At 29.9% G+C, this 23,194-nt stretch overlaps 4 protein-coding genes and 2 non-coding genes across 9 annotated transcripts; 4 read left to right on the top strand and 2 right to left on the bottom strand.

Moving 5' to 3' along the window:
* Window positions 1-2,673: 2,673 nt before the first annotated feature.
* On the top strand, window positions 2,674-7,742 carry LOC138939266 (cytochrome P450 4C1-like). The gene is made up of 10 exons (XM_070306911.1): window positions 2,674-2,873; window positions 3,000-3,109; window positions 3,614-3,704; window positions 3,854-4,048; window positions 5,305-5,368; window positions 5,641-5,770; window positions 5,889-5,964; window positions 6,042-6,154; window positions 6,260-6,497; window positions 7,163-7,742. The coding sequence occupies exons 1-10, from the start codon at window positions 2,702-2,704 to the stop codon at window positions 7,504-7,506; spliced, it is 1,533 nt and encodes a 510-aa protein (XP_070163012.1). The 5' UTR covers window positions 2,674-2,701; the 3' UTR covers window positions 7,507-7,742.
* A 139-nt stretch (window positions 7,743-7,881) lies between these two features.
* Crzr (corazonin receptor) lies at window positions 7,882-19,337 on the top strand. Of its 4 annotated transcripts, XM_070307232.1 has the most exons (7): window positions 7,882-7,949; window positions 9,304-10,271; window positions 15,980-16,163; window positions 16,660-16,695; window positions 16,786-16,859; window positions 16,973-17,094; window positions 18,886-19,337. In XM_070307232.1, exons 2-7 carry the CDS (start codon window positions 9,672-9,674, stop codon window positions 18,986-18,988), a joined length of 1,119 nt encoding a protein of 372 aa, XP_070163333.1. In that variant the 5' UTR covers window positions 7,882-7,949; window positions 9,304-9,671; the 3' UTR covers window positions 18,989-19,337. The 4 variants fall into 4 exon arrangements, with proteins under 4 accessions (XP_070163333.1, XP_070163332.1, XP_070163329.1 ...); XM_070307231.1 differs by having other exon boundaries at window positions 16,660-16,859; window positions 18,892-19,336; XM_070307228.1 differs by having other exon boundaries at window positions 16,660-16,859; window positions 18,886-19,336.
* LOC138939497 (uncharacterized) lies at window positions 13,252-13,976 on the bottom strand. The gene is made up of 2 exons (XM_070307338.1): window positions 13,833-13,976; window positions 13,252-13,701 (listed from the first exon to the last, which is right to left on the bottom strand). Exons 1-2 carry the CDS (start codon window positions 13,974-13,976, stop codon window positions 13,252-13,254), a joined length of 594 nt encoding a protein of 197 aa, XP_070163439.1.
* Window positions 19,338-19,628: 291 nt separating the features above from the next.
* Window positions 19,629-19,700, top strand: Trnag-ucc (transfer RNA glycine (anticodon UCC)). The gene has a single exon. It is a non-coding gene; the product is annotated as a tRNA-Gly (tRNA).
* A 158-nt stretch (window positions 19,701-19,858) lies between these two features.
* Window positions 19,859-19,930, bottom strand: Trnae-cuc (transfer RNA glutamic acid (anticodon CUC)). Its single transcript has one exon. It is a non-coding gene; the product is annotated as a tRNA-Glu (tRNA).
* Window positions 19,931-20,405: 475 nt separating this feature from the next.
* Hisrs (histidine--tRNA ligase) lies at window positions 20,406-23,183 on the top strand. Its single transcript, XM_070306904.1, has 5 exons — window positions 20,406-20,595; window positions 21,185-21,499; window positions 22,085-22,297; window positions 22,387-22,608; window positions 22,683-23,183. The coding sequence occupies exons 1-5, from the start codon at window positions 20,485-20,487 to the stop codon at window positions 23,181-23,183; spliced, it is 1,362 nt and encodes a 453-aa protein (XP_070163005.1). The 5' UTR covers window positions 20,406-20,484.
* Window positions 23,184-23,194: the final 11 nt, after the last annotated feature.

The raw sequence follows: 23,194 nt of genomic DNA, 5'->3' as shown, positions 1-23,194 counted from the left end.
ATTATCATCGATTGTAACTTTCGAAAGTCTGTGGATCATGTGAAGAAGAATCATTCTATCTTTATCTTCAACGAAATAATACGATCATGTCTCGAGAAAAAAATACGTGATAACATTTTTTTTTATCCAGAATATTATAATATTTTAACTAAAGAAAAGCTAAATCTTCAAATTTATCGAGAAAATAATTATTAATAGTGAATGCTCAGATAATAGTTGTTTATAAAAAAAACGTAATTATTTAATGTGTATAAATATTTTATACAATTTAATATTGTTTTTTGCAACTTTGCAAATTGCTTAAAAGTTATATTTTTAACTTGAAAATAAATTACCGAATCACGTTTAGATAAAGCTACATATATAAAATGAATAGATATGTATAATTTATCTTTCTCTCTTTTTTTTGCATGTAAATCTATAAAAGTTATAATTAATTTAAAAAATATTGACACAATTACGAGAAGTAATTAGTGAATCATTTAGTTTTCGAATTTTCAGAAACAAAATACGAGAAAGATCACAAGAGCGTTCAAGGCCAACTTTTATTCAAAATCATTTTACGTCGCTGTAAAAAAACTCGTGCATACTCTGAATTCTTTACTTGCTATTCAAATGATAAGATAAACATGAATTTTTCGGATAAAAGTACGACGTCAAAATGACTACTTTTGCTATCTCTGGGTCGTTTTTTACAATCAAATATTATTAATTATATTAATGTTAATTCAATTCTATGTGTAATTTAACAATTTATAATAATTTACAAAGCTATCTTTTAATCAAATTTCATAAATATTTTCTTTCTCTCTCTCTCTCTCTCTCTCTCTCTTTTTCTTTTTGTGTTTTCTTATGATAAGAGATACTCTTTTATTATAACTATATTATAATATAGTTCTCTTATATTATAATTATTGCAAAAATTATTTTGGTTAATAAGCAAATAAATAAATTAGACAAATAAATTAAATAAATAAACTGAAGAAGTATTTTACAATAAATAAGTTAAAGATTCCAGAATTACTCTTTCATATATATAAGATAAAAAGTCTATGTAATTGTTATTATTGTTCTTGTTTTATAATATTTTCGAAGATATCGAATTAAAGAGTTATATAAAATTATGTAGAATTATATAGAATTAAAATTAGTATTATTTCAATAACGCACTTTTATTATTACAAATTTAAAATACAAAATGTGAATATGAATACGAATTCAATTTTTAAGCCTCAAATACGTTCGAATTAATACATCTGCTATATGTATATGTATTCTATGTATATACAGAGTGTTCGGAGTCAATCGTATTACTCGTCGTGTGCAGGTAGAGCAGGTAGAAAAAAGTTCTTTATCATTTTGCAATTTTTGTAATAATTATCGAGAAATTAATTACAAACAAGAATGTCGTAATTTAATAAAAAATTCTCGTTACTTTTTCTATAAATATTCGACAAAATTTTAATTTCTTTAGTATCTCTCTTTAATCATTTTGCGATTACTCTTGTATGGTTTCTTCGCGGTTTTCTTAAATATAGATCATATAACTACATTTTCAATTACCTGATAACATAACAAATCGCGTTCAATTTCTGAAATTTTTGAGTAACTCGAAATGTTACAGTGCAAACATAATGAAACGCGTAAACAAGTTTCGTATTTGATAAAAAAACTAGAATGATAAGATAGCGTCAGAATATGAATTTGAAATAAAATGCGTCAATAATATCCAATACGATAGCGCCAAGCCTTAAATTTATCGCTTCATGAAAATTAATAATATACTTCTTTACCTACTTTATATCTGACTCTTATAATATATTAACATACAAATCTACATTCATTGCTGAAATTATTGGATTTGTAAAGTCGTTTGCTCAATGTTATTAAAGTTGTTATCATTGACTGAAGAATCATAGAGAAGAACGAGAAAACATGTGATAATTTTTATTCATCGAAAATAATGAATTTATAGATTAATCTCTTGATATTTTCTTCATCTAAAACCGTAAAATTATAGAGAGAAAAATACATCACACAAATCTACGTCATTAAAAATTTCAAAATATACACAATATATAACACAATATATAACACAAAATATAACACAAATATAATAACAAATATAATAAGCTATATTATTTTAAAAAATAATACACAATTGATGTAAACGGGATTATTTATGAGTTAAAGAACTGCTTCCCATATTAGCATTTATGTATATTATGTGTGTGTGTATGTGTCCATTTATTATACCATTTTAAGTGTATCGTTCTACATTTTGTTTATCTTACTATCAGATGCGTAAATCATTTTTCACGAAAAATTAATGAATTAAAAACACTTTGCCTATCAGTAACACAATCCTTTAAAAAAATAATTTGTAAAAGAGGAAGAAATATATTGTATATAAATTATACTTGAAATGTACATAAAGTGTAAATAATAGATCTGCCTATCAGTAACATACAACGTACAAACATATATTTACAAAATAATTTACAAAAGAAATGAGTTAGTCTCAAAATGCAAATAATGCATAAATAATAGATATCATGAATTTACAAGAAGCAACAGAACTTGAAAAAATACTTGGAATATCGGAATTTTGCATAAAAGACTATATATAGAATATATATATATAAATATCGATTATTTGTGTAAATAGAATTATTTCTCGTAACAACCGCAGACTACGACGATGAGCCTTCTCCTGCTGATAATATCTGCTATTAGTGTTGTTATATTCTATAAGATTGCATGGATAGTGTGCACGTATTATACCATGCGGAAAAAAGTCAGCCATATTCCCGGAACCGTTGATTATTCTTTCTTTAAACTATTACTTGTTAGCATAACCAAGTCTCAGGATGGTAAAAAAACTTTGCTATTATTTTTTATATATATTTTATATTTATATGTATTAATTCAAGAAGCGCATTTATAATATAAATATACATATGTTACATAAACTATATTAATTATTAATTTAATTGCAGAAGAAACAAAACTTTTTCTATCGCTTCCACAGAAAAACAAAGATGGGGTTTACACAATTTGGATAGGATTGCAGCCAATAATTTGCATATTTGAACCAAAATTTTTAAAAGTAAGAAATAATTTAAGAACATTATTATATGTTTAATAATAATCTATATCTATAATACAATAATGGTTATTTTGTGCAGTATATTCTCTCTTTATATATATATTATAAAGTAATTATAAATTATATATTAGATACGTTCAAATAAAATATAGATTGATTTTGAGACTTTTATGGAACAACAAATTTAATCCACGTTTCAGTTGCAAACGTACTTTTCTGTCTCTCTCTTTCTCTCTAATACAAACATAAAATAAAATAAAATATATATTTCTTAAAATTTGCAAATCATCAGGTATTATTAAATATCTGGATATACTTCACCTATTTTTCTTGAATGAATAATTGTTTATGATCGATAATATAAATGTTAAAATTATTAAATACCATCTTCTCTATCAAATATACAGAATACTGTTCTTTTAATTTCTCAAACTTGTAAAATACCATGTATTGTTATGTTCTTGTTGCCGTTTGAATTATTATCTTGTTTTTACAAATTTACAGAGCATTTTCCAAAGTTATACACATATCGAGAAATCGGAAGTATATGACTACTTAAAACTATGGCTAGGTAATGGGCTTATTACTGCTCCAGGTAAATAATATAATAGCACTTTAGAGATACATTTTACAAAGAGACTGTCATGTTGATTAGTCATAGATATAATAGATATAAAGTAAAAAAGCGTATAAAATAAAAGAGAGCGAGAATCTTGTAATACATGAATGCATCGAATATTTCAGTTAAACAGTGGTATAGAGATAGAAGAATACTTTCGCCTGTATTTCATTTTAATATACTGGAACAATTCGCTGTCATCATGTCCGAAAAAACGGAAATTATAATAAAATGCATTGAAGAAAAGTTAGCAGAAGATTCGACGAATATTATTGATATTATTCCATTTATGCAAAAGATCGCTTTCAACATTATATGTGGTAAGAAAACGACACAAAATAAGAGAAAGAGGATATATTGTAAGTCTGAAATAACCCACAAATAAACAATTTTAACAGTAGAAAATAATTATTTGATACTCACGTAGCACCTTTAAGAACAAAGAAAATTGAATAACGATTTTATATTATACATTCACAAAATTTTATCAACTTATAAAAAGTGCATCGTTTTCTTAATATGCATATATTATACAAACTGTATAATTAATAATTATCCTGTTCTTTTATGATTACATTTTTCCCTTATATTGCGATTAATATACATATATACGTATACAGAGTCATAAATATGTTTTAAAACTTCGTGAACGTGTTCCTGGATGAACAAATGTTCCTAAGAATATTTGACCAAAGATACTTCGTTATTGAAATAATGGATACAAATAATTATTTTGTTAATTTTTTAATAAACAACGAGTGAGACTTAAGACCTTTTAGAGGATATTCAGTAATCTTGACGACATATATCAAAATTAAGGTTAGTGGGTCCGTTTTTGTAAAGTTTTAACATTATATCCTAATAATATTTAACATTATAGTCCTCAATACTGGGAATGCTTTAAATTGATATATTTTGGAAACTACATGCAACCCCCACAAAGTTGTTAAATAAAAGTAACTCCGAAATTCATCCTTTATAACACATATTAAAATAAAAAAAGTCGATGAGGTGTCACCTTTTATAGATATAATATTTACCCTAATAGGTATCAAATAATGACTTTATTTAAAAGTTTCAGGTGGGTTTTTTTTGTTTATAAGAGATTTTGAAAATATATACGGTTACAATAAATTAATGAATCAATACTAATACTGCTCGGTGTTGAACGGCCTCAAGCATACTAACTTAATTATAGATACGTTCGTACGTTGTCTCTTATTGTATTTTCAAGTACAGAGACCTATATTAAAACCCCCTTCCCCTTTCTATTAATGTATGTTGGTAAACAAACACTATCCCAATCAAAAAACTAGAGACGCAACATCGTGAAAAAAAAGAATCTGATCTGAAACTTATTGTTAGTTATTATGAAATCTATTTGTATCCATTATTTCGATAACAATGCATTATCGGCCTAACGTTCACAGAAACATTCGTTCAAGCTTTTTTTCCAGGAACATGCTCACAAAGTTTTAAAACATATTTATGACTCACTCTATATGTATATTAATCGCAATATAATAGATTGATATAGTTTTACCGCAAAAGATAAACTATATTAATGATTCCTTAGAAACTGTGATGGGTGTAAATGTAAATGATGAAGAAATTACGTCATATGGATTAGCTATGAACAGGTCAGTTTATATACAATTCCTATACACATATAATTATATACAATTCTTATATAAAATATTTTCTCACAAAAAATATCTTGCGTTATTTAATTAATTAAATATTAATTTTTAGTCATGCAACGTCTAATTAAAACGAGACAAAAGTAAATAGTTTGGTTGAAAAAATGACAAATGAATGAAATAATAATGAAAACTTTACAGTTCCATTATTCTTATCGAAGAATATTTTTTTAACTAAAATGTAAAAAAGTTAATAATAAAATATATTTCAGATATATTAAACTACATGCATTGCGTCTGAATCAATCATGGATGTGGATGTATGATTGGATATATTATTCATTACCACAAGGATGGGAATATAAAGCAGCAATTAATAGTATGCATAGCATTACGGATGAGGTAAGAATTTCGATTATGAAGTGTTTCGGCTAAGTTGGCATAAAGAAACAAATATAAATATCATCTCCATTAATCTAGCATGATCTTTGATACATAATAAAAATATTGCAATTTCTAGATAGTACGAAAGAAAAAACTCGCGCGTATGCAAGATAATAAATCACAAAATAAGCAAGATGATTCCAATACACTAGGTACGAAGATAATTAATTAATAGGAAAATATGTCAAATGATTTTTTTTCTAATTAAATATATTTAAAATTAAATTAGACAAGAAGAAAAGAAAAGGCTTACTAGATCTTTTACTGGACATGAATGAAAAAGACGGTGTTTCGTTAACCGATGAAGACTTGAGAGCACACGTGACTACATTCATATTTGCAGTGAGTGATAGAAATGTGATAGAAAATCTTCTTATTGATATTTCTCTTTCTTTATATTTCGATAATATAATTCTTGATTTTAAATAATAAAACGTATAATAATAGGGTCATGACACAACAGCGATTTCCGTCAGTTGGGCGCTCTTTTGTATAGGCAATGATTTCAAATGTCAAGAAAAGATTCATGAAGAACTGAAGGAGGTTTTTAAAGATTCGCAGAGTCCAGCCAGCGTAAAAGAGCTTTCACAATTAAAATATCTTGAAAGAGTTATAAAAGAATCGCGCAGGTTGTATCCAAGTATACCCATAATTATAAGAAAAATATCAGAAGACGTAAAGATAGGTAAGATTTTTTTTTATATTTTAATCAATACAAATCTTTGAAAATGAGCAGACAATTCAATACAAAATGTAAATGCAATATGAGTTAACATTTTTTTTAGAAGATTGGAACTTAGAAAATGTGTGTATAATATATACTAGTAATTTGTTTTACAACAAAATATTTTTAATCTATCTATACCTTTCTCATGTTAAAACGATTCATAAAAATAAATAAATAGATGTTTGAAAATGTCTTATTTTTGAATTATAAACTCTATTTATACTTTCAAAGCTTTCACAATAAAAAAAAAATCAACACAATGTAAGAACGAAATATGATCGTATATAGCAGTTTATCTTCGAAGAGTATATTTAGACTACACTATGAATAAGGGAGAATAAGAAGCTCTTAAGTTTAAAAATGAGAGAAAAATGAATTTTGATTGTTAACTCTTTTCAAGAAATATATGAAATTTTTTTCTTCGGCTATATAATGCCGTCTGATTCTGTCATCTACAGAATTATAAATATGATTTGTGTTCAAACTTTTAAATAACTTTTCAACGAGTTTAATTCAACGAGTTCGATAATGAAGGATTGGAAGCTATACATTTTGTGAATTTGGAATGAATGAAACAATTGAGTCACTTTCTTTTAAACTCTATACATATTCTCTTATTTCAGACAATTATGTAATTCCGAAAGGTACTTCGATCGGAGCGGCAATCATGTTGGTCCATCGTAATCCAGCAATCTGGTCGGATCCATTAAAGTTTGATCCGGATCGTTTTCTACCTGAGAATTTAAAGAACATACATCCATACGCTTATATCCCGTTCAGCGCTGGACCAAGAAACTGCATCGGACAGAAATTCGCTGCAATTGAAGAAAAAATCATATTAGCAGCAATACTCAGAAAGTGGAGAGTGAAGAGTATGAAAACGCATGAGGAAATGACCATACGAAATTATATGGTTTTGCGGCCAAGTGAGGAATTTATACATCTTCAATTATTGTCAAGAAATTAAAGAGAACTAACACATGTGTTTAATATTAAAAATATATAATTTATTATAACAAATCAAACTTTATAAACAAAAGATAAAAATTTATAAACAAAAAACTTCTTTTTACTTCTCTTTCTGTATAATCTTATTGTATCGCGAGATAGCTATTTATTGTATATAGTATCGCTGATCTATAAATTGCCTCAAGTGCGCAGTATATATGTATAATAATACACTAGAATAAATTTGTCAAGGCAAGTGTCTAATTTATTGCAGTAGATATCCTACAACATTCAATGAAATATGTTCAGACGCGAAGGAAAGATCAAGGTAATGAAGCAAAACAACATACAAGAGTCAGGCGAGCGAGATAGAATTGTATTGATTTTACGATCAGTCGAGAATACGCAGTGTGAATGAAACATCGTTGCGTTTGTGCGTGCATAAAACAACAGTGTCATTCCGTATGTCAAAACTAAACTATCATAAATCGCATTTGGTTTTGCACAAAACTTATGATTCATCTTTCACTTCAACTTTCAAGTTCACGTTGAACATACAAAAATATTGAAAAGTTAAAGAAAAGAAAGAATATCGTGAAATTATCATCGATTGTAACTTTCGAAAGTCTGTGGATCATGTGAAGAAGAATCATTCTATCTTTATCTTCAACGAAATAATACGATCATGTCTTGAGAAAAAAATAACGTGATAACATTTTTTTTTTATCCAGAACATTATAATATTTTAACTAAAGAAAAGCTAAATCTTCAAATTTATCGAGAAAATAATTATTAATAGTGAATGCTCAGATAATAGTTGTTTATAAAAAAAACGTAATTATTTAATGTGTACAAATACTTTATACAATTTAACATTGTTTTCTGCAACTTTGCAAACTGTTTAAAATGTTTAAAGTTATATCTTTCACTTGAAAATAAATTACCGAATCATGTTTAGATAAAGATATATAAATTGGATAGACAAACATCTATGATTTATCTTTCTGATTCTTTCTTTTATGCATGTAAATCTATAAAAATTTAATTAATTAGAAAAATATTGATACAATTTCAGGAAGGAATCATTTCAGTTTTCAGTTTTTCATAAACAAGATATGAGAGAAATCACGAGAGCGTTCAAGGCTAATTTTTTATTTAAAACCAGTTTACGTTGCTAGAAAAACTCGTGCATAATCTGTGATCGAATTACTCTGAATTCTTTACTCGCTATTCAAAGGACAAGATAATCCTCAATTCCCAAGATAATAAAAGTACAACGTCAAAATAGCTATTTCTGCTATTTCTGGATCATCCTTCGCAATCAAATATTATTAATTAAATTAATTCTAATTTAATTCTACGTGTAATTTAACAATTTATAATAATTTACAAAATTATCTTTTAATAAAATTTTATAAATATTCTCTTTCTCTCTCTTTTTCTCTCTTTGTGTTTTCTTTTGATAAGAGATTCTTTTTTATTATAATTATATTATAATAAGACTTTCTTATTATAATTATTGCAAAAATTATTTTTGTCAATAAATAAATTAATTAATTAAAATAAATCGAAGAAATATTATACAATATAATAAATAAGTTAAAAATTTTCTAGAATTACTCTTTCATATATACAAGATAAAAAATCAATATAGATGTTATTATCTATCTTGTTTTATAATATTTTCAAAGATATCGTAGAATTAAAATTAGCATTATTTTAAAAACGCACTTATACTATTATATTGTAAATGTGAATATGAATAATTAATCTTTTAAGCTTGAAATACGTTGGAATTATATGTTTCTTCTGACAGATAACAATGCCCTTCGAACATCTTCACGATACCCTCTGGTCGAATTTCTATCATATTGACGCACATGATATCCCTCGCCCACTGAACTTGCTTCATTCCCCCACGTCACCTAACCGAATGTAAAGTAAACGCGATCGCGTTTCGAAAAAGAATCGTAGAAACGGGTTTGACAGAGCCCAAAAGAAGACAAAGACTCAAGGAGATTCCTGAGATCATCCTTCCTACTCTAGATGTTGCTTGCGGAATATGCATCTCATCTTTTAAGATAACCGTGTGATTTCGTCGAAGAAATGGAGGCACGCATTCGGCCGTCAACATCGTGCCTCTAATGCTCCGACAATCTCGTGCAAGGGAACGACGTGCGGTCGATGCCGGGAACGATGAAGCTGTCGACGATCATCAGCAGCAGCAACAGTTCGTCAGCGAACGTTACCGGCCTCTCCGCCGTTTTCCCTATTCCCTGCGACAACCTCATCGACTTCGTCGGCCACGATGGTCTCGGACAATCGGCCGAGAATGTCACGTGTCTGAAACACGCACCTAAACTGACCAGAGCGGTATACCGCCAGGTTATTGTGTTGGCGATCATGTCGGTTCTAAGCCTGATCTGCAATGCGGCGACAATATATTCAATCGCAAAGAATCGTCGAAAGCAACGAGGCTGCTCGGCGATCTACACTCTCATCCTTCATCTATCAGTAGCCGACCTGTTGGTCACCGTCTTCTGCCTGGCCGGCGATGCAATCTGGAGTTATAACGTCGCGTGGTTGTGGGGCAACGCTGCATGCAAGATCTTCAAGTTCCTACAGATGTTCAGCCTGTACTTGAGCACCTTTGTGCTCGTATTGATCGGTGTCGATCGATTTGTCGCGGTGCGATATCCGATGAAGGGTCTCAATACATCTCACAAGTGTTCGCGATTCGTTCTACTCGCTTGGGTGCTGTCTTTTGTGCTCGCCACTCCACAGGTAAGACGCACTTTACTTATCTCGGCTCTATAAGACAGATTCTAACTCTATGTTATATGGATTAGTTAAGTATGTTTTTCTCGCATAAGTTTAATTTTATCAATTACATTCTTATTGTATCATACATATGTATATGTCGCATGTACAAATTTTATAGTGCTACACATATTACACAAATTTTATAGTGATATAAACATTATACAGTGATATTTCATTATACAAATATATATTTTCAGAAAAAAATATGTAAAACGAATTATATTGGAACGCGAACTTATCGTGAACTTTTAGACATAAACTTTTACCTTAAAAATCTAACAGAAAAAAATTGCTGCGAAAACGTAATCAATTTTTATATTACCTATTTTTCCATAGACTTTTATTTTATATTTTTTTAAATGAGGGAAATATATCATTATTCTTCGTTACTCTGCAACAAACTCAGAATCGATTATCGCACATTTTGAAATCGTTCATAAAATGCATATAATATATGATTCGATCTTTTACCCTTGAGATTCATAAAAATACGCTATGTAATTAAATGATACTTATCTCAAACTACACGTAAAGTAAAAAAATAGTTTATATTTTAAATCCATAATAATTACGTCATTAGCATAATATTTTAAAAGTCATTTAAAGACACTCTTGAAAACACATGCTCATAGCAATGTTTTTTCTTGAATATGAGCTTTTTATTCGACAGTAATTTACTATAGAAAATTATACTGCCGTCTCGAACAAATAGTCCATTGGAATTTTAAAATACATATCATAAATATTATCAGGATGGTTGACTAAAATTAGAAAAAAATTTTTATCGATAAATCAAAGTGTAAAACCAGATGTCTCCAACAGTGTCTTTTAAGTGTCGAATAAATTTGTGAAAAGAACTCTCTTGATGGCTTTAAAATTTATACGATACTTTATGCGATCTGAATGGGCAAAAATGAAGTTATATAAAATTAATGATAATTTAGTCGCCATTTATATTCTAAAGAGAACAGGATAATTAGCAAATATCAAAGATCGCACAAACTTGAAGTAAACAAGTTTTTGCTTGGAGTTGTGACTCGTTTAAAGAATAAGATGTTACATGCGCTTGTTGGTCTTATCGTTTTTCAGAAAGATTAATCGATTTGACGCGCTACGATATATTTTAAACGATTGTTTTTGACATACAATTAATACCGTTTGCTGCAAATAAAATATGTAAAAACTTTTCTTTCTTGCACTTTTGAAGATATAAATTCTTGATATCCTTCCATCAATTTATTCCAATTAAAAATAAGATTGATGTAACTTTATAAAACAGTATGTTTGTGTGATTTATTATAATGTCTGTGATAGATCAAGAATATTTATGATTTTATTACACACAAACGGAGAGATATAGCTCGCGTTTTCCGTATTAATTTCAATTGCGCGTAACCTTGTCTCAATCATCTAAAAAATGTATATAGAAAATGTATTGGAGTATGGCGTTTTACATTTTTATCTAACTTTTTTGTTACTAAGTATATAATACATATATATTTTTCAATCGCATATTACAATTGATCAGTATAGTAGGCACAATTTTTTTTAAATCACGAACTTAAACTTTATTCATTTTTAGAAAATTTTTTATAATTGTATTAAAAACTGCATTATAGCTTTCTTATATGCACTTATATTAACTATACATAAAATAACTATAAAAAAATAACTAAGAACTATACATAAAATAAGTGTTAAGAAATGTTAAATTATATATAACGGAGAAGGAGAGGAAAAGACACATAAATAATTTTCAATTGCAATATAAATAAAATTTGTAAACAATAATCTCGTCTCTTTGTTAAAGTAGCAAAATCTCAAGTTTCGACTATTCTTACGACAATGTTCTGATTTACATCAAACTTCCGGGAAAAAGAGCGTAAAGCGTGCATGTTTTATAATATAATAAATATAAAAACAATATAATTTATAATGCATATATTCCTTGACATGGAAAAATAAGATAATACAACAAGTATTATGCAACAGATATTTTTCTACATCGTATGCATCATTAGTATGCAAAACACAGTCTTGTATATTCATATGATATCCCTCGGAATATGTATACAAAGTGTCCCAGAAAAAGACTAATACTACGCAATATGATAACATCAGCAATTGAGAGGAAAAAAATGCTCTCAGATATGTATGATATTGCAAAAATTGAGAATCTATAAAATTTAAATAAAATTATGTAAATATAGTAAGTAGTGATGAAAAAATAATATGTAAATTATTTTATCTGTTAATACATTAAATTGTAATACACAAAAGATATATTTTTAAGACATTGAATATATTTTTCATAATTTTATCTTCAACTTATTGGTCGAAACATGATTTATAGCTCATTTGCGAAACGCATTCATAGAAATTTTTTTATTAAAAGTATCGACGATTTTTCTACTTTGATGTGTATAAAAAAAAATATAATTCTCATTTAATAATCATTAGCAATTACATGACGCAGTATTTGCAACGATCTGGATAATTCGATGAAAGATTTAAATTTTAATACATATACTTTTAACGCAATAATCTTTTATAATGCAAAACAATAATTTTAATTTTAATTTTAATCTAAAGTTTAATTTTGTTTTTATCTCGACATATTTTATGTAATAAGAATGATGCGGCAAAAAAACGTATATAGTTACAAAAATAATATATTTGTTACGTACAAAATTTTTTAATATATGGTACATGCTAAATATGAGAAACTCTTACAGAAAGAACTAAAGATAAAAATCAAAGCAACATTTACATATTTTTCTTAAATCAGTATTTGGTTGCTCAAAAGTGAAAAATACTAATTTTTAATTTTAATATTAACGTAAATAATTAAAATATTCTACAATAAAATTTGGAAATACCGGAAGGCGCGATATTTTGAAGACATTCACTACAATCGATACGATAACTTCTCACAATTTCGTTATTGAACGTGCGGCATGTTTGAATAACCTTGCTCAATGCCGCCAGCTACGGTGGTCTCAATCGGACTCTCATCTGATCTGGTCAATTTATCATCGTCCAAATTATATTCCGTCCTAGACTTGGTTTTCCTGTTGCGGGCACATTTACCGAAACCTCGGCACGTGCATCGTCTCCTTCTCCTCCGCCGTCTCCTCCCGCAAGACCTTGGCCCGCATCCTCGTGACCTTCGTCGTGCGCTTCTCCTCCCGCATCCGCAGGCGCCCTTCCGAATTCGCGCCCTGCGATCTCTCGATCGTTGAACTCTCCGCTGACAGTACAAGTCCAGTAGACCGATCTCCTGAATAGCTATCTCCTGCTGCGCGGTCTTATTGTCAATCGGTAGACTATAGCGATTACCGTTTTTCTTCAAGATACCGCACGTGACGCCGCGTTTTAAAACACTTTGCATCTGCAATAATCCAAGCATCTTTGTGAATATACGTATAACTATTTCTTCAATCTCATTGAATATGATATATTACATTGTTTTGTTTCTAACAATTACGCATTAAAAGAATGGAAAATATTGTTAATGTCAACCTGACGTCGTGCCGTAGCGGACGGGATGTTGTAAGCGGATGATATATAATGAAGAATTTCTTGCGACGTGGATCCCTTCAGCTCACAAAGGTTTTTAATCGCAGAAATCACTAAACCGAGATTTTTCGTGGTCAGATGCACCATGATGATCGCGATGAAATTCTAATATGAATTAATAAAATCTGTCAGAAAACAGATTCAGGAAAATTATTTTTATCCTAAAACAGTATAAAGAATCCCTTTTTTAAGCTTACCGATATTTTAATGAGAAGATCCTTTTGCGAAGTAAATCATGTCTGAGAAAAAATAATTCCTTGATCATTTTCTCTACAAGAAATATCATAAAATTAGGGCGTAACAGAAAGAGAGACAAGATAATTTTATTTATTATACTTTTCGGTTTTTCAAAAATCTGTGTAATTAACATTACAATAATTAAATGATAATTTATTAGCTATTACATTCTGGAATTTTGATGTAAAGTAATCGTGTCGATAACTCGATTAATTTAATCTGATTCATTACTAATGTCTCTTTTAATATATGTATAGATCAAGAAAACAAACAGGCGATAAATGGTAAACGTACACCTTGACATATGTATACATGTAAAAATCACAAGTAGTGACAGATAGAGACCGTCGACGAAGTGGACGTTGCAATTCGATCGTATACTATCCGGAGAAGATCAATTGTATAGAAATAGATTATCAGCCCGAGACTCGATTTAACGAGGTGTCAGGTGCACCGACCGCGAACGGCGGATGCAGACTCTGAGATCAGTTTATGTGTTCTCGAGGTCACCTGCTTAGATAGGAGGAGATCGCGGATCCATCGCTGAGTCAGAGAATTTAATGCTATCGTCGCGACGGGAGAAAGAGACGTGGTCTGGCGAAGATTGATAGTAAAACGTGTGTATCTTGACAGGCCGAGAATGGCGGGGAATGGCCTGTTTAATCAACGCGTTTCTCCTTTTCCGAGAAGCTCTTTTCAGCGGAACCTTCACTCTATTCTCAATAACCTTTACTATCCGTCTCTCTCCCCCGTCATGATCGTCCTAATCTTACCGAGGAGACACAACGAATTTGAAATGATCCGCTAAACGCAGTCACATCTTCGGTCGGAAGATCGAATCGATGTAGAAATTTCAGCATTTACAAATGTCGATATTTACAAATGAATGTTGAAAGTGATATTAGCTCTTTTACACATGCATCGTATTATGTAATCCTATGCGCACATTTTCCGATAATAAAATAATACAATAACATAAGCATAACTGAAACTAATAGACTTGTTTATCAATCGCTGTTTATAATCGTTTAATATGAAAAACAATTGTTAAAAAAATTTATCGTCGATGTGCAAGCAGTCCCGCTATGGTTGTCCTGATCTTACCGAGGAGACACGATGAATTCGAGATGATCCGCTAAACGTAGTCACATCTTCGATCAGAAGATCGAATCGATGTAGAAATTTCAACATTTATAAATGAATATTGAAAGCGATATATATATATATATTGTTATATAATTTGGTGTACACACTTTCCGATAATAAAATAGCATAAGTATAACTGGATAGACCAATAGACTTGTTTATCGATTACTTTTATAACATTTATAATCGCTCGATATAAAAACAATTGTTAAAAAATTTATTGTGGATATGCAAGCAAACGGCCTAATAATAGCTCTGCATTTAATCAAGGAGATTGCGAGTTTTTAATAAAATATATTTATAAAAATAACTCGATTTAGAATGTATTATTGCAATTGAATAATCTTCGGATTAGTCAGCCTTATTAAACTACATTATCCATATCGCTATGTAAATATTACAAAGTCGGGGACTCGCATTTATTTCAATCTTCCGTTTTAATTAGTACTGATGTCTCTGACGTGTCAATATACATACGTGTTAATGTTACATCTATCTTATTCTTTTTTTCTCACAAACTATATTTAAGTATTTTTATAATGCGAGCGTATTGTAATCTCTTTAAATCCAGAATTATATATATATGTATATATATATTGTATGTATATATATATATAGCTCACTACATTATGTTAGATAGTTTTCATCGAGGCGCTATATATTTAACTCATATCGATGTTATCTTTACATATTGATTTTATTAACAGGTAGCGATATTTCATGTTTCACAAGGACCATTTATCGAGGAATTTCCACAATGCGTAACCCATGGCTTTTATACCGAGCCCTGGCAGGAACAGCTTTATGCTAGTTTCAGCCTGTTCTTCATGTTCCTGCTGCCATTGGCGATTTTAATTACCACATATGTATCTACGGTGATTACTATCTCCCGTAAGTATTTTTTTCATTGCATACATTATAAAATTGTACTTTCGATGAGCGATATTATATTATTCATAATGTAACTTTTCGATAATTCATATTTATCTTGACAACTTAATCTGAAGCTAAGCTTTTGATGAAAGAATCTCAACTTGAATTTAAATGGACGATAAAATTTTTTATTTTTTTTCTTCTAAAATATTAAACTTTATCTCTATTCCAAAATATAATATGTTAAAATACGTATGTATACAGTATTATTTGAATTTAGTTATAGTAAAGTCGCAATAATGTATGAAAATGATTTTCAACAGGTATTTGTATCAGTATTGTATCATTTATAATTTAACGACGAGTACAATTTTATTCTGAATAAATAAATAATATAAAAATTTTAGAGAAAAAAGAGAGAGAGAGAGAGAGAGAGAGAGACGAAAATGCTGACGTAAAGTTTGATTATAATTATGTAATACACTAACGATAAGCTAAACTAACATTGTTCCAGAAAGTCAGAAAATGTTTAAAGCGGAGCCTGTTAGAGGTATGTATATCAGAAACAGCGACCTAAATAGGAGAAAACTGTTGCACCGGGCGAAAATAAAGTCATTACGTATTAGCGTCGTCATTGTAGCGGCATTTCTAATCTGGTGGACGCCGTACTACACGATGATGATAATCTTTTTGTTTCTCAATCCCGATGAACACGTTAGTATATACGTACTTTATAATCGAAGCAAATATATTATATTACTTTGTTTGCGTCGTGTAAAAAAATCACTATCACTATATGCTAACGAACGTACGTACGATGCTTCCAGCTCAGCCAGGAGTTACAGAACGGAATATTTTTCTTCGGCATGAGCAACAGCTTGGTAAATCCTTTGATATATGGTGCATTTCATCTTTGGCCACAGAAACAACGGCGTGGCTCTTATCAAAGGTAAAAAAAATTTACGAGACCGTTCGACGTATCCTATCTCATTCTCTTTTTTTCCTTTCCCATTCATGCGTTTTGCTCCAACAATATACTGGCATATTGCGCGAGTAACGGTAAGCGTATGTGTGTATATCACAGTGCAACAATGGAAATCTTTATATGATTAAATGCAAGATTCATTGGCATAAGTTCAAATGTAAATGCATTTACTCTATAACGATTATTCGATGAATGAAAAACAAATATTATTGAAAAAAATAATACTACAAATATTATTACAACAAATAATACTACAAATATTATTACAATAAATAATATATTACAAATGTTATATTCACATATTATATATACTACGCAAAAAAAAAAAAAAAATTCAAAGGCCACTTTCTTTCTTGTACAGAAAAAGCAATTTTCAAGTAGTTGCAGCTTCGTCGCATATAATCGGATCAGGATCAATAAAAAAGCGTTACAAAGATTGAAGTTTCTAGTTTCAGAATCTTTCAATCGATTTTAATTATTTTTATTTGTCACAAAATTACATCATGAAAAAGCGACGTCCGTCGATTAAACAAATTTGTCAAAAGTTTGTCAGAGAGTGCCGAAGAAAGAAAATAAAATTGTAACACAATTTCGTTAACTGGATTTTAAAGAGCAGAGTTTTATCTTTAATTTACTTTTTTAATGAATATTCTATGACTTTTTTTCGGTAAGTTATTCACTACTGAAGTAAAATCTCAATCTATTGATTTTGAAAAAAGCAATTTAAAGAAAGATGTCGGCATTTTAAAATGCGCTAATTGCTTTTTGCAATCAATATCCATTTTTAAAGTGTAATCCTTACCTTAAAATTAAATAAAACTTTTACTCTTTTTCATTTAAATCAATGCAAATTATTGAAAAAACATTGGATGTTAACATTTTTATGAACTCTATAGTATTTACAAATAAATAGTATCCCGATTACTCGTACAAAAGACCGAAGAGCAATTGAGTGCATTTTAAAGTGCCGACTTTCCTCTTTAAATTGCTTTTTTAATTATCATTGTGCGATAATTTTTTCGCTAGTTATGAACGCTCAAAGTCAATAGATTTTACTTCAGTAGTGAATAACCCGGGGAAAAAAAAATCATAGGTTATTTATTAAAAAAGCAAATTAAAGATAAAACTCTGCTTTTCAAAATCCAATTAACAAAATTGTGCTACAATTTCTTTTTCTTCGATACTCTGGCAAAGTTTTGAAAAATGTATTCAATCGACAGACGTCACTTTTTCATAATGTAATTTTGTAATAAATAAAAAAAATTGAGATCGACTAAAAGATTCCGAAACTGGAAGCTTTGTAAAGCTTTTTTATTGATCTGAATACGATTATATGCGACAAAGTTGCAGCCACTTGAAAATTGTCTTTTCTATAGAAGATAGAAAGTGGCTCTTCATTTTTTTTGCACATGTAAGTATTTTATTGTATAATATCGTATAGAATATTTGTCAAAATTAAATCTTAAATGAGATATTTTTGCAGGCATATAATATCTAAATTCATTATTTTAAATTAAAACCATTTAACCTTGAAACATCCTGTATACACATATACTCTATACTATTCAATTAATAATATTCAAAAAAGACATACGATAAATCGATAAAATATATTTGATTAATATTATATATATGTATGTATTGATGTATAATATCTCGCTCACATTATCTTGACTATTCCCATTGCTATTGAAAACATGACAAAGTGTTTCAGTAAATGCACAAAACATTTCTAATCGTTAATATTATTATAAGTTATAGATCTGACTTTACGATGCGGAGTATGAGAAAGCCCATGCAAAGCAAATCGTCGCTTCTCTCTCATCAAGAAAATGGCTGTAAAGTGCAGCAACATTAAGTATAATATTTTATCAAATAGAATTAGCATCTAACATAAAAACAACATATCTATTATATATTGTGTGAAATCAAAAAATGTTTTATACAAAAGTTTTATGGTAAAAACACTTCTATTTAACCACATTAAATTTTTATAGAAATTATTAACTATTTAACCACATTAAACTTTTATATAAAAATTATTTTTATAAAAGATCTCTTTAAAAATGTGTTTCTTTTTTATTTTTATTTTTATATGCAATTTTATAATAATAATATATTATTAATTTATATTAATTAATATATATTTATATTAATCAGATTCTCTCGAAATCTACTAGGCAACATATATTATTTTGTGGTTGAACATATAAAACTTATATGTTATATATTTATGGCAAATTAAATTTAATCACTCTGAAAGGAGTTAAAAATATAAATGCCGAAAATATATAGAAATATATTATTTTTAATACTTTATTTTTTATTTTAATATATATTCAATTTCTATATAGAAATATAGATGGCAAAAATATAATGGCAGAAATATAAACGAAAAAATTTAACAGAAATCTTTTCATTATTTTCAATAATTTGTTTTTCCCGCTGCAATATTAAAATATAGATCATATTACTATCGAAGATATAGTTTCATATCTGCGATGGTGGTGTAATGGTCAGCATAGTTGCCTTCCAAGCAGTTGATCCGGGTTCGATTCCCGGCCATCGCAGGTATAATTTTTGGCCATTGAATTGTTTGTTTTTTTTTTATCCGTTATATTATATATAATTTCCGAAAAAAATTAAATTGTTTTATTACAATAAATAAATAAAGTAACATTACAAAATAATCAAGTATTCACAGAAAATCAAATAAAAAAAAAGAACATTCCGATACCGGGAATCGAACCCGAGCCTCCTGGGTGAGAGCCAGGTATCCTAGCCACTAGACCATATCGGATTATACATGCCAAATTGATAATATGTATAATCTCTTGATCCTTGATACTTGGTGAATCAAGTAACATAAATGAAATAAATTTCATTTTATTTACTTATATAATTAAATATTCCGTCATATTTCGTATGACATTTTGCGAAAATCCCTGACAGTATATTTTTATCATCGGGCGATTGTTCGAAAGCGAAATTGTGTGTGTATATTAATTCAGAATTTAAGACATTTGCAATATCTTTTCATTTTGCAAAATTTTAGAAAGTTTTATATATTGAACCAAACGGCTTTCAGCAAATGAAAAAAATATATTGAAGTATTCAATAATCCATAATAGTTTTATACTTTATTAAATGGATTGGTTTTGCGAAACGAGTCTACAATCGAACGATTCGATCCGCGAAACATTCCACGATTCGCGTTGGGATGGCTGGGGCGGGGGGGGGGGGGGAAGGGGAGGGGGAATCATTCTCGCGTTGCGATTCGTTCGCGTTCGCCATAAAGTAATACGTCGACGTTCGGGACGGACGGAATCGGACAGAATCGGATCGAGAGACCGCATGGTGCTAGCAATGGCTGACGAAATAGCGAGGGAAACGTTGCTGAATCGTGTGAAAGAGCAAGGCGAGACAGTACGACAATTAAAAGCTACGCAGGCCGATAAAACGCAAGTACGAACATCCTTTGTTTGTTTTTCCCCCCCCCCCCCTCTTGCGAGGATCTCGATTACATCGTTCCGTCATCGTGACAGATCGATGTTATAGCCTTTCTCTTTTTTGTCCTCGGATTCTGTTTCGTGCTCAATTATAGATTCTATAATCATATCCCTTTCACTCTCTTCTACAAAATACAACAAAAGTACATTCGATATCACCACACTCGAAGAGCGTTTCACTTTTTTTTTATACTGTATGTTTTTACACTTGCTTTCTTTTCATACGTACTTGATTTATACTTTTCCTTCGTATTCCTTCATTATATTATTAAGTCTGTTAATTTTAATTGCATTTCCTGCACACTGCATTCTCTTTTTTCACATGTATCCTATATACAAAGCAAATAACTAATTATTTCTCGACTAAAGAAAATGCAAAAATGGAAATAGACTTACCATTTATGACAATAAACATGATGCAATCAGCCCCTTGCAATACGATAGCAATTCTATTTATCAGGTGCAAAGAATAGATATTGCTTTCTTTATTTGTATACTATCATTATATATTGGGCCTTTCTTTTGAGAGACATCTTGTTTCTCAGGGATACAGAGAGCAGTTTGATATAAATGTTGAATTAGAAAGCTTAAACAATGATTTTGCGGATGTCAGCTACACGTGTGGTTGGTGCCCAACATCCAAAGATACTGAACTATTTGACAAGTTATGTGTCATTTGTAATGATGAACTTGCAAGGTGGCCACATCTAAACAGATGGCACGTTAACATGAAAAGCTTTACCCAAGAAGAGCGTCTAGCATTTCCTCCTACTGCGGAAGCACCGTTTACTTCCCTGGCAAAAAAAATCGAGCTACTAAAGATTGCTCGCTATATTACCAAAGATATGCTAGATAAAAAGGTGAGGCAGTCGGTTGCTTGCAAGCAGAGCTGCCATAAATTATTGCAAAATTATGGAAAACATATCTGATTTCTCTAGCTGAAACATTGATAATTGCATGATTATTAAATGATATGAAAGATATAATTTATAACAAATGTTTCATATTTTGAGAAGTTTCCCTCTTTGGGTTTTTTAAATATGACCCAAATAATTATATCTCTGTTATAAAAATTTATGAACAATTATCTGTCAAAGAAAAAAATTTTAAATAATATTGTTAGTTAATGGCAATAATTAATGGTAACCCATTGCTAGCTTGCTTACTGATATTATCTCTGCTGTTTGGACTAGTTTGATAAATCAACATTGAGGGGGCTTTTCTTCTCTTTCATTCTGGTTGCCTTGTAATTCCTTCATCCATTCATGATGTTACGCCTGATATGCAACAATTCTTTCTCCATCGTATGGAAATGCAATCGCAACATGCCGATGTCGACTACGCCACAGGTACGACATTTTCGGCTATCCTGGTACCCTGTCAAAGCGAGAGCAATATCATGTTCCATATATTAATAGTGCATTTGTTTGTTTGTTTGTTTGTAGATAGCGGAGGAAGTCGCCAAGTTATTGGATCTAAAAGCGCAGTTGGGGGAAGAAAATGGTTGTTCTCACAAACTCATCCTCAAAACACCTAAAGGCACGAGAGATTATAATCCAGAGCAAATGGCACTACGATTAGGAGTATTGGAAAAAATAATATCAGTATTCAAACGTCATGGTGCAGAGACCATAGATACGCCTGTATTCGAGCTAAAGGTGAAAATTATTATCAATGCTAGTTACTAATAATTTGATCATATTGGTATCTATATTGATTGATACTGATTTTATTTGTTGTTGCGTAGGATGTTTTGACGGGTAAATATGGTGAGGATTCCAAGCTCATTTATGATTTGAAGGATCAAGGTGGTGAGATTCTCGCACTTAGATATGATTTAACAGTTCCTTTCGCGAGATATCTGGCCATGAGCAAAATATCCTCCATTAAAAGATATCATATTGCTAAGGTCTATCGAAGAGATAATCCAGCTACGACAAAAGGCAGATATAGAGAATTTTATCAATGTGTAAGCATACATGTTAGAATTACCCTTCACATATATTTTGTGTATGTTTTAATTAATGTCAATACTTTTTCAAGGATTTTGATATTGCCGGCCAGTATGATCAGATGTTACCGGATGTAGAATGTATTCGGGTCGTGTCCGAAGCATTGCAAGTGCTAGATCTAGGACCATATGTGATTAAATTGAATCACAGGTCTTTGCTGGATGGTATCTTTGCTGCGTGTGGTGTTCCACAAAGCAAATTCCGCAGTATCTGCTCCGCTATAGATAAACTGGATAAAAGTCCATGGGAGGAAGTGAAAAAAGAAATGATAGATGAAAAGGGATTAGACGAGCATATTGCCGATAAGGTCGGCAGCTATGTCTCCCAATCTGGTGGAATCGAATTGATAGCCAAATTGAGAAAAGACAAAGAATTAATGAGACAATCTGCTGCTGTACAAGGCTTAGATTCCATGGAACTTTTGTTGAAGTACTGCGGTATCTACAAAGTCCTAGACAAAATTAAGTTTGATCTGAGTCTTGCAAGAGGACTCGATTATTACACAGGCATTATTTACAGTACTCTGCGTTGATACCACTGCTT

This window comes from Polyergus mexicanus, unplaced genomic scaffold (genome assembly GCF_030449975.1).
Source record: "Polyergus mexicanus isolate NDT 795.1 unplaced genomic scaffold, iyPolMexi1.0 SCAF_14, whole genome shotgun sequence".
NCBI lineage: Eukaryota > Metazoa > Arthropoda > Insecta > Hymenoptera > Formicidae > Polyergus > Polyergus mexicanus.
This window is presented reverse-complemented; position numbering and strand designations above follow the sequence as displayed.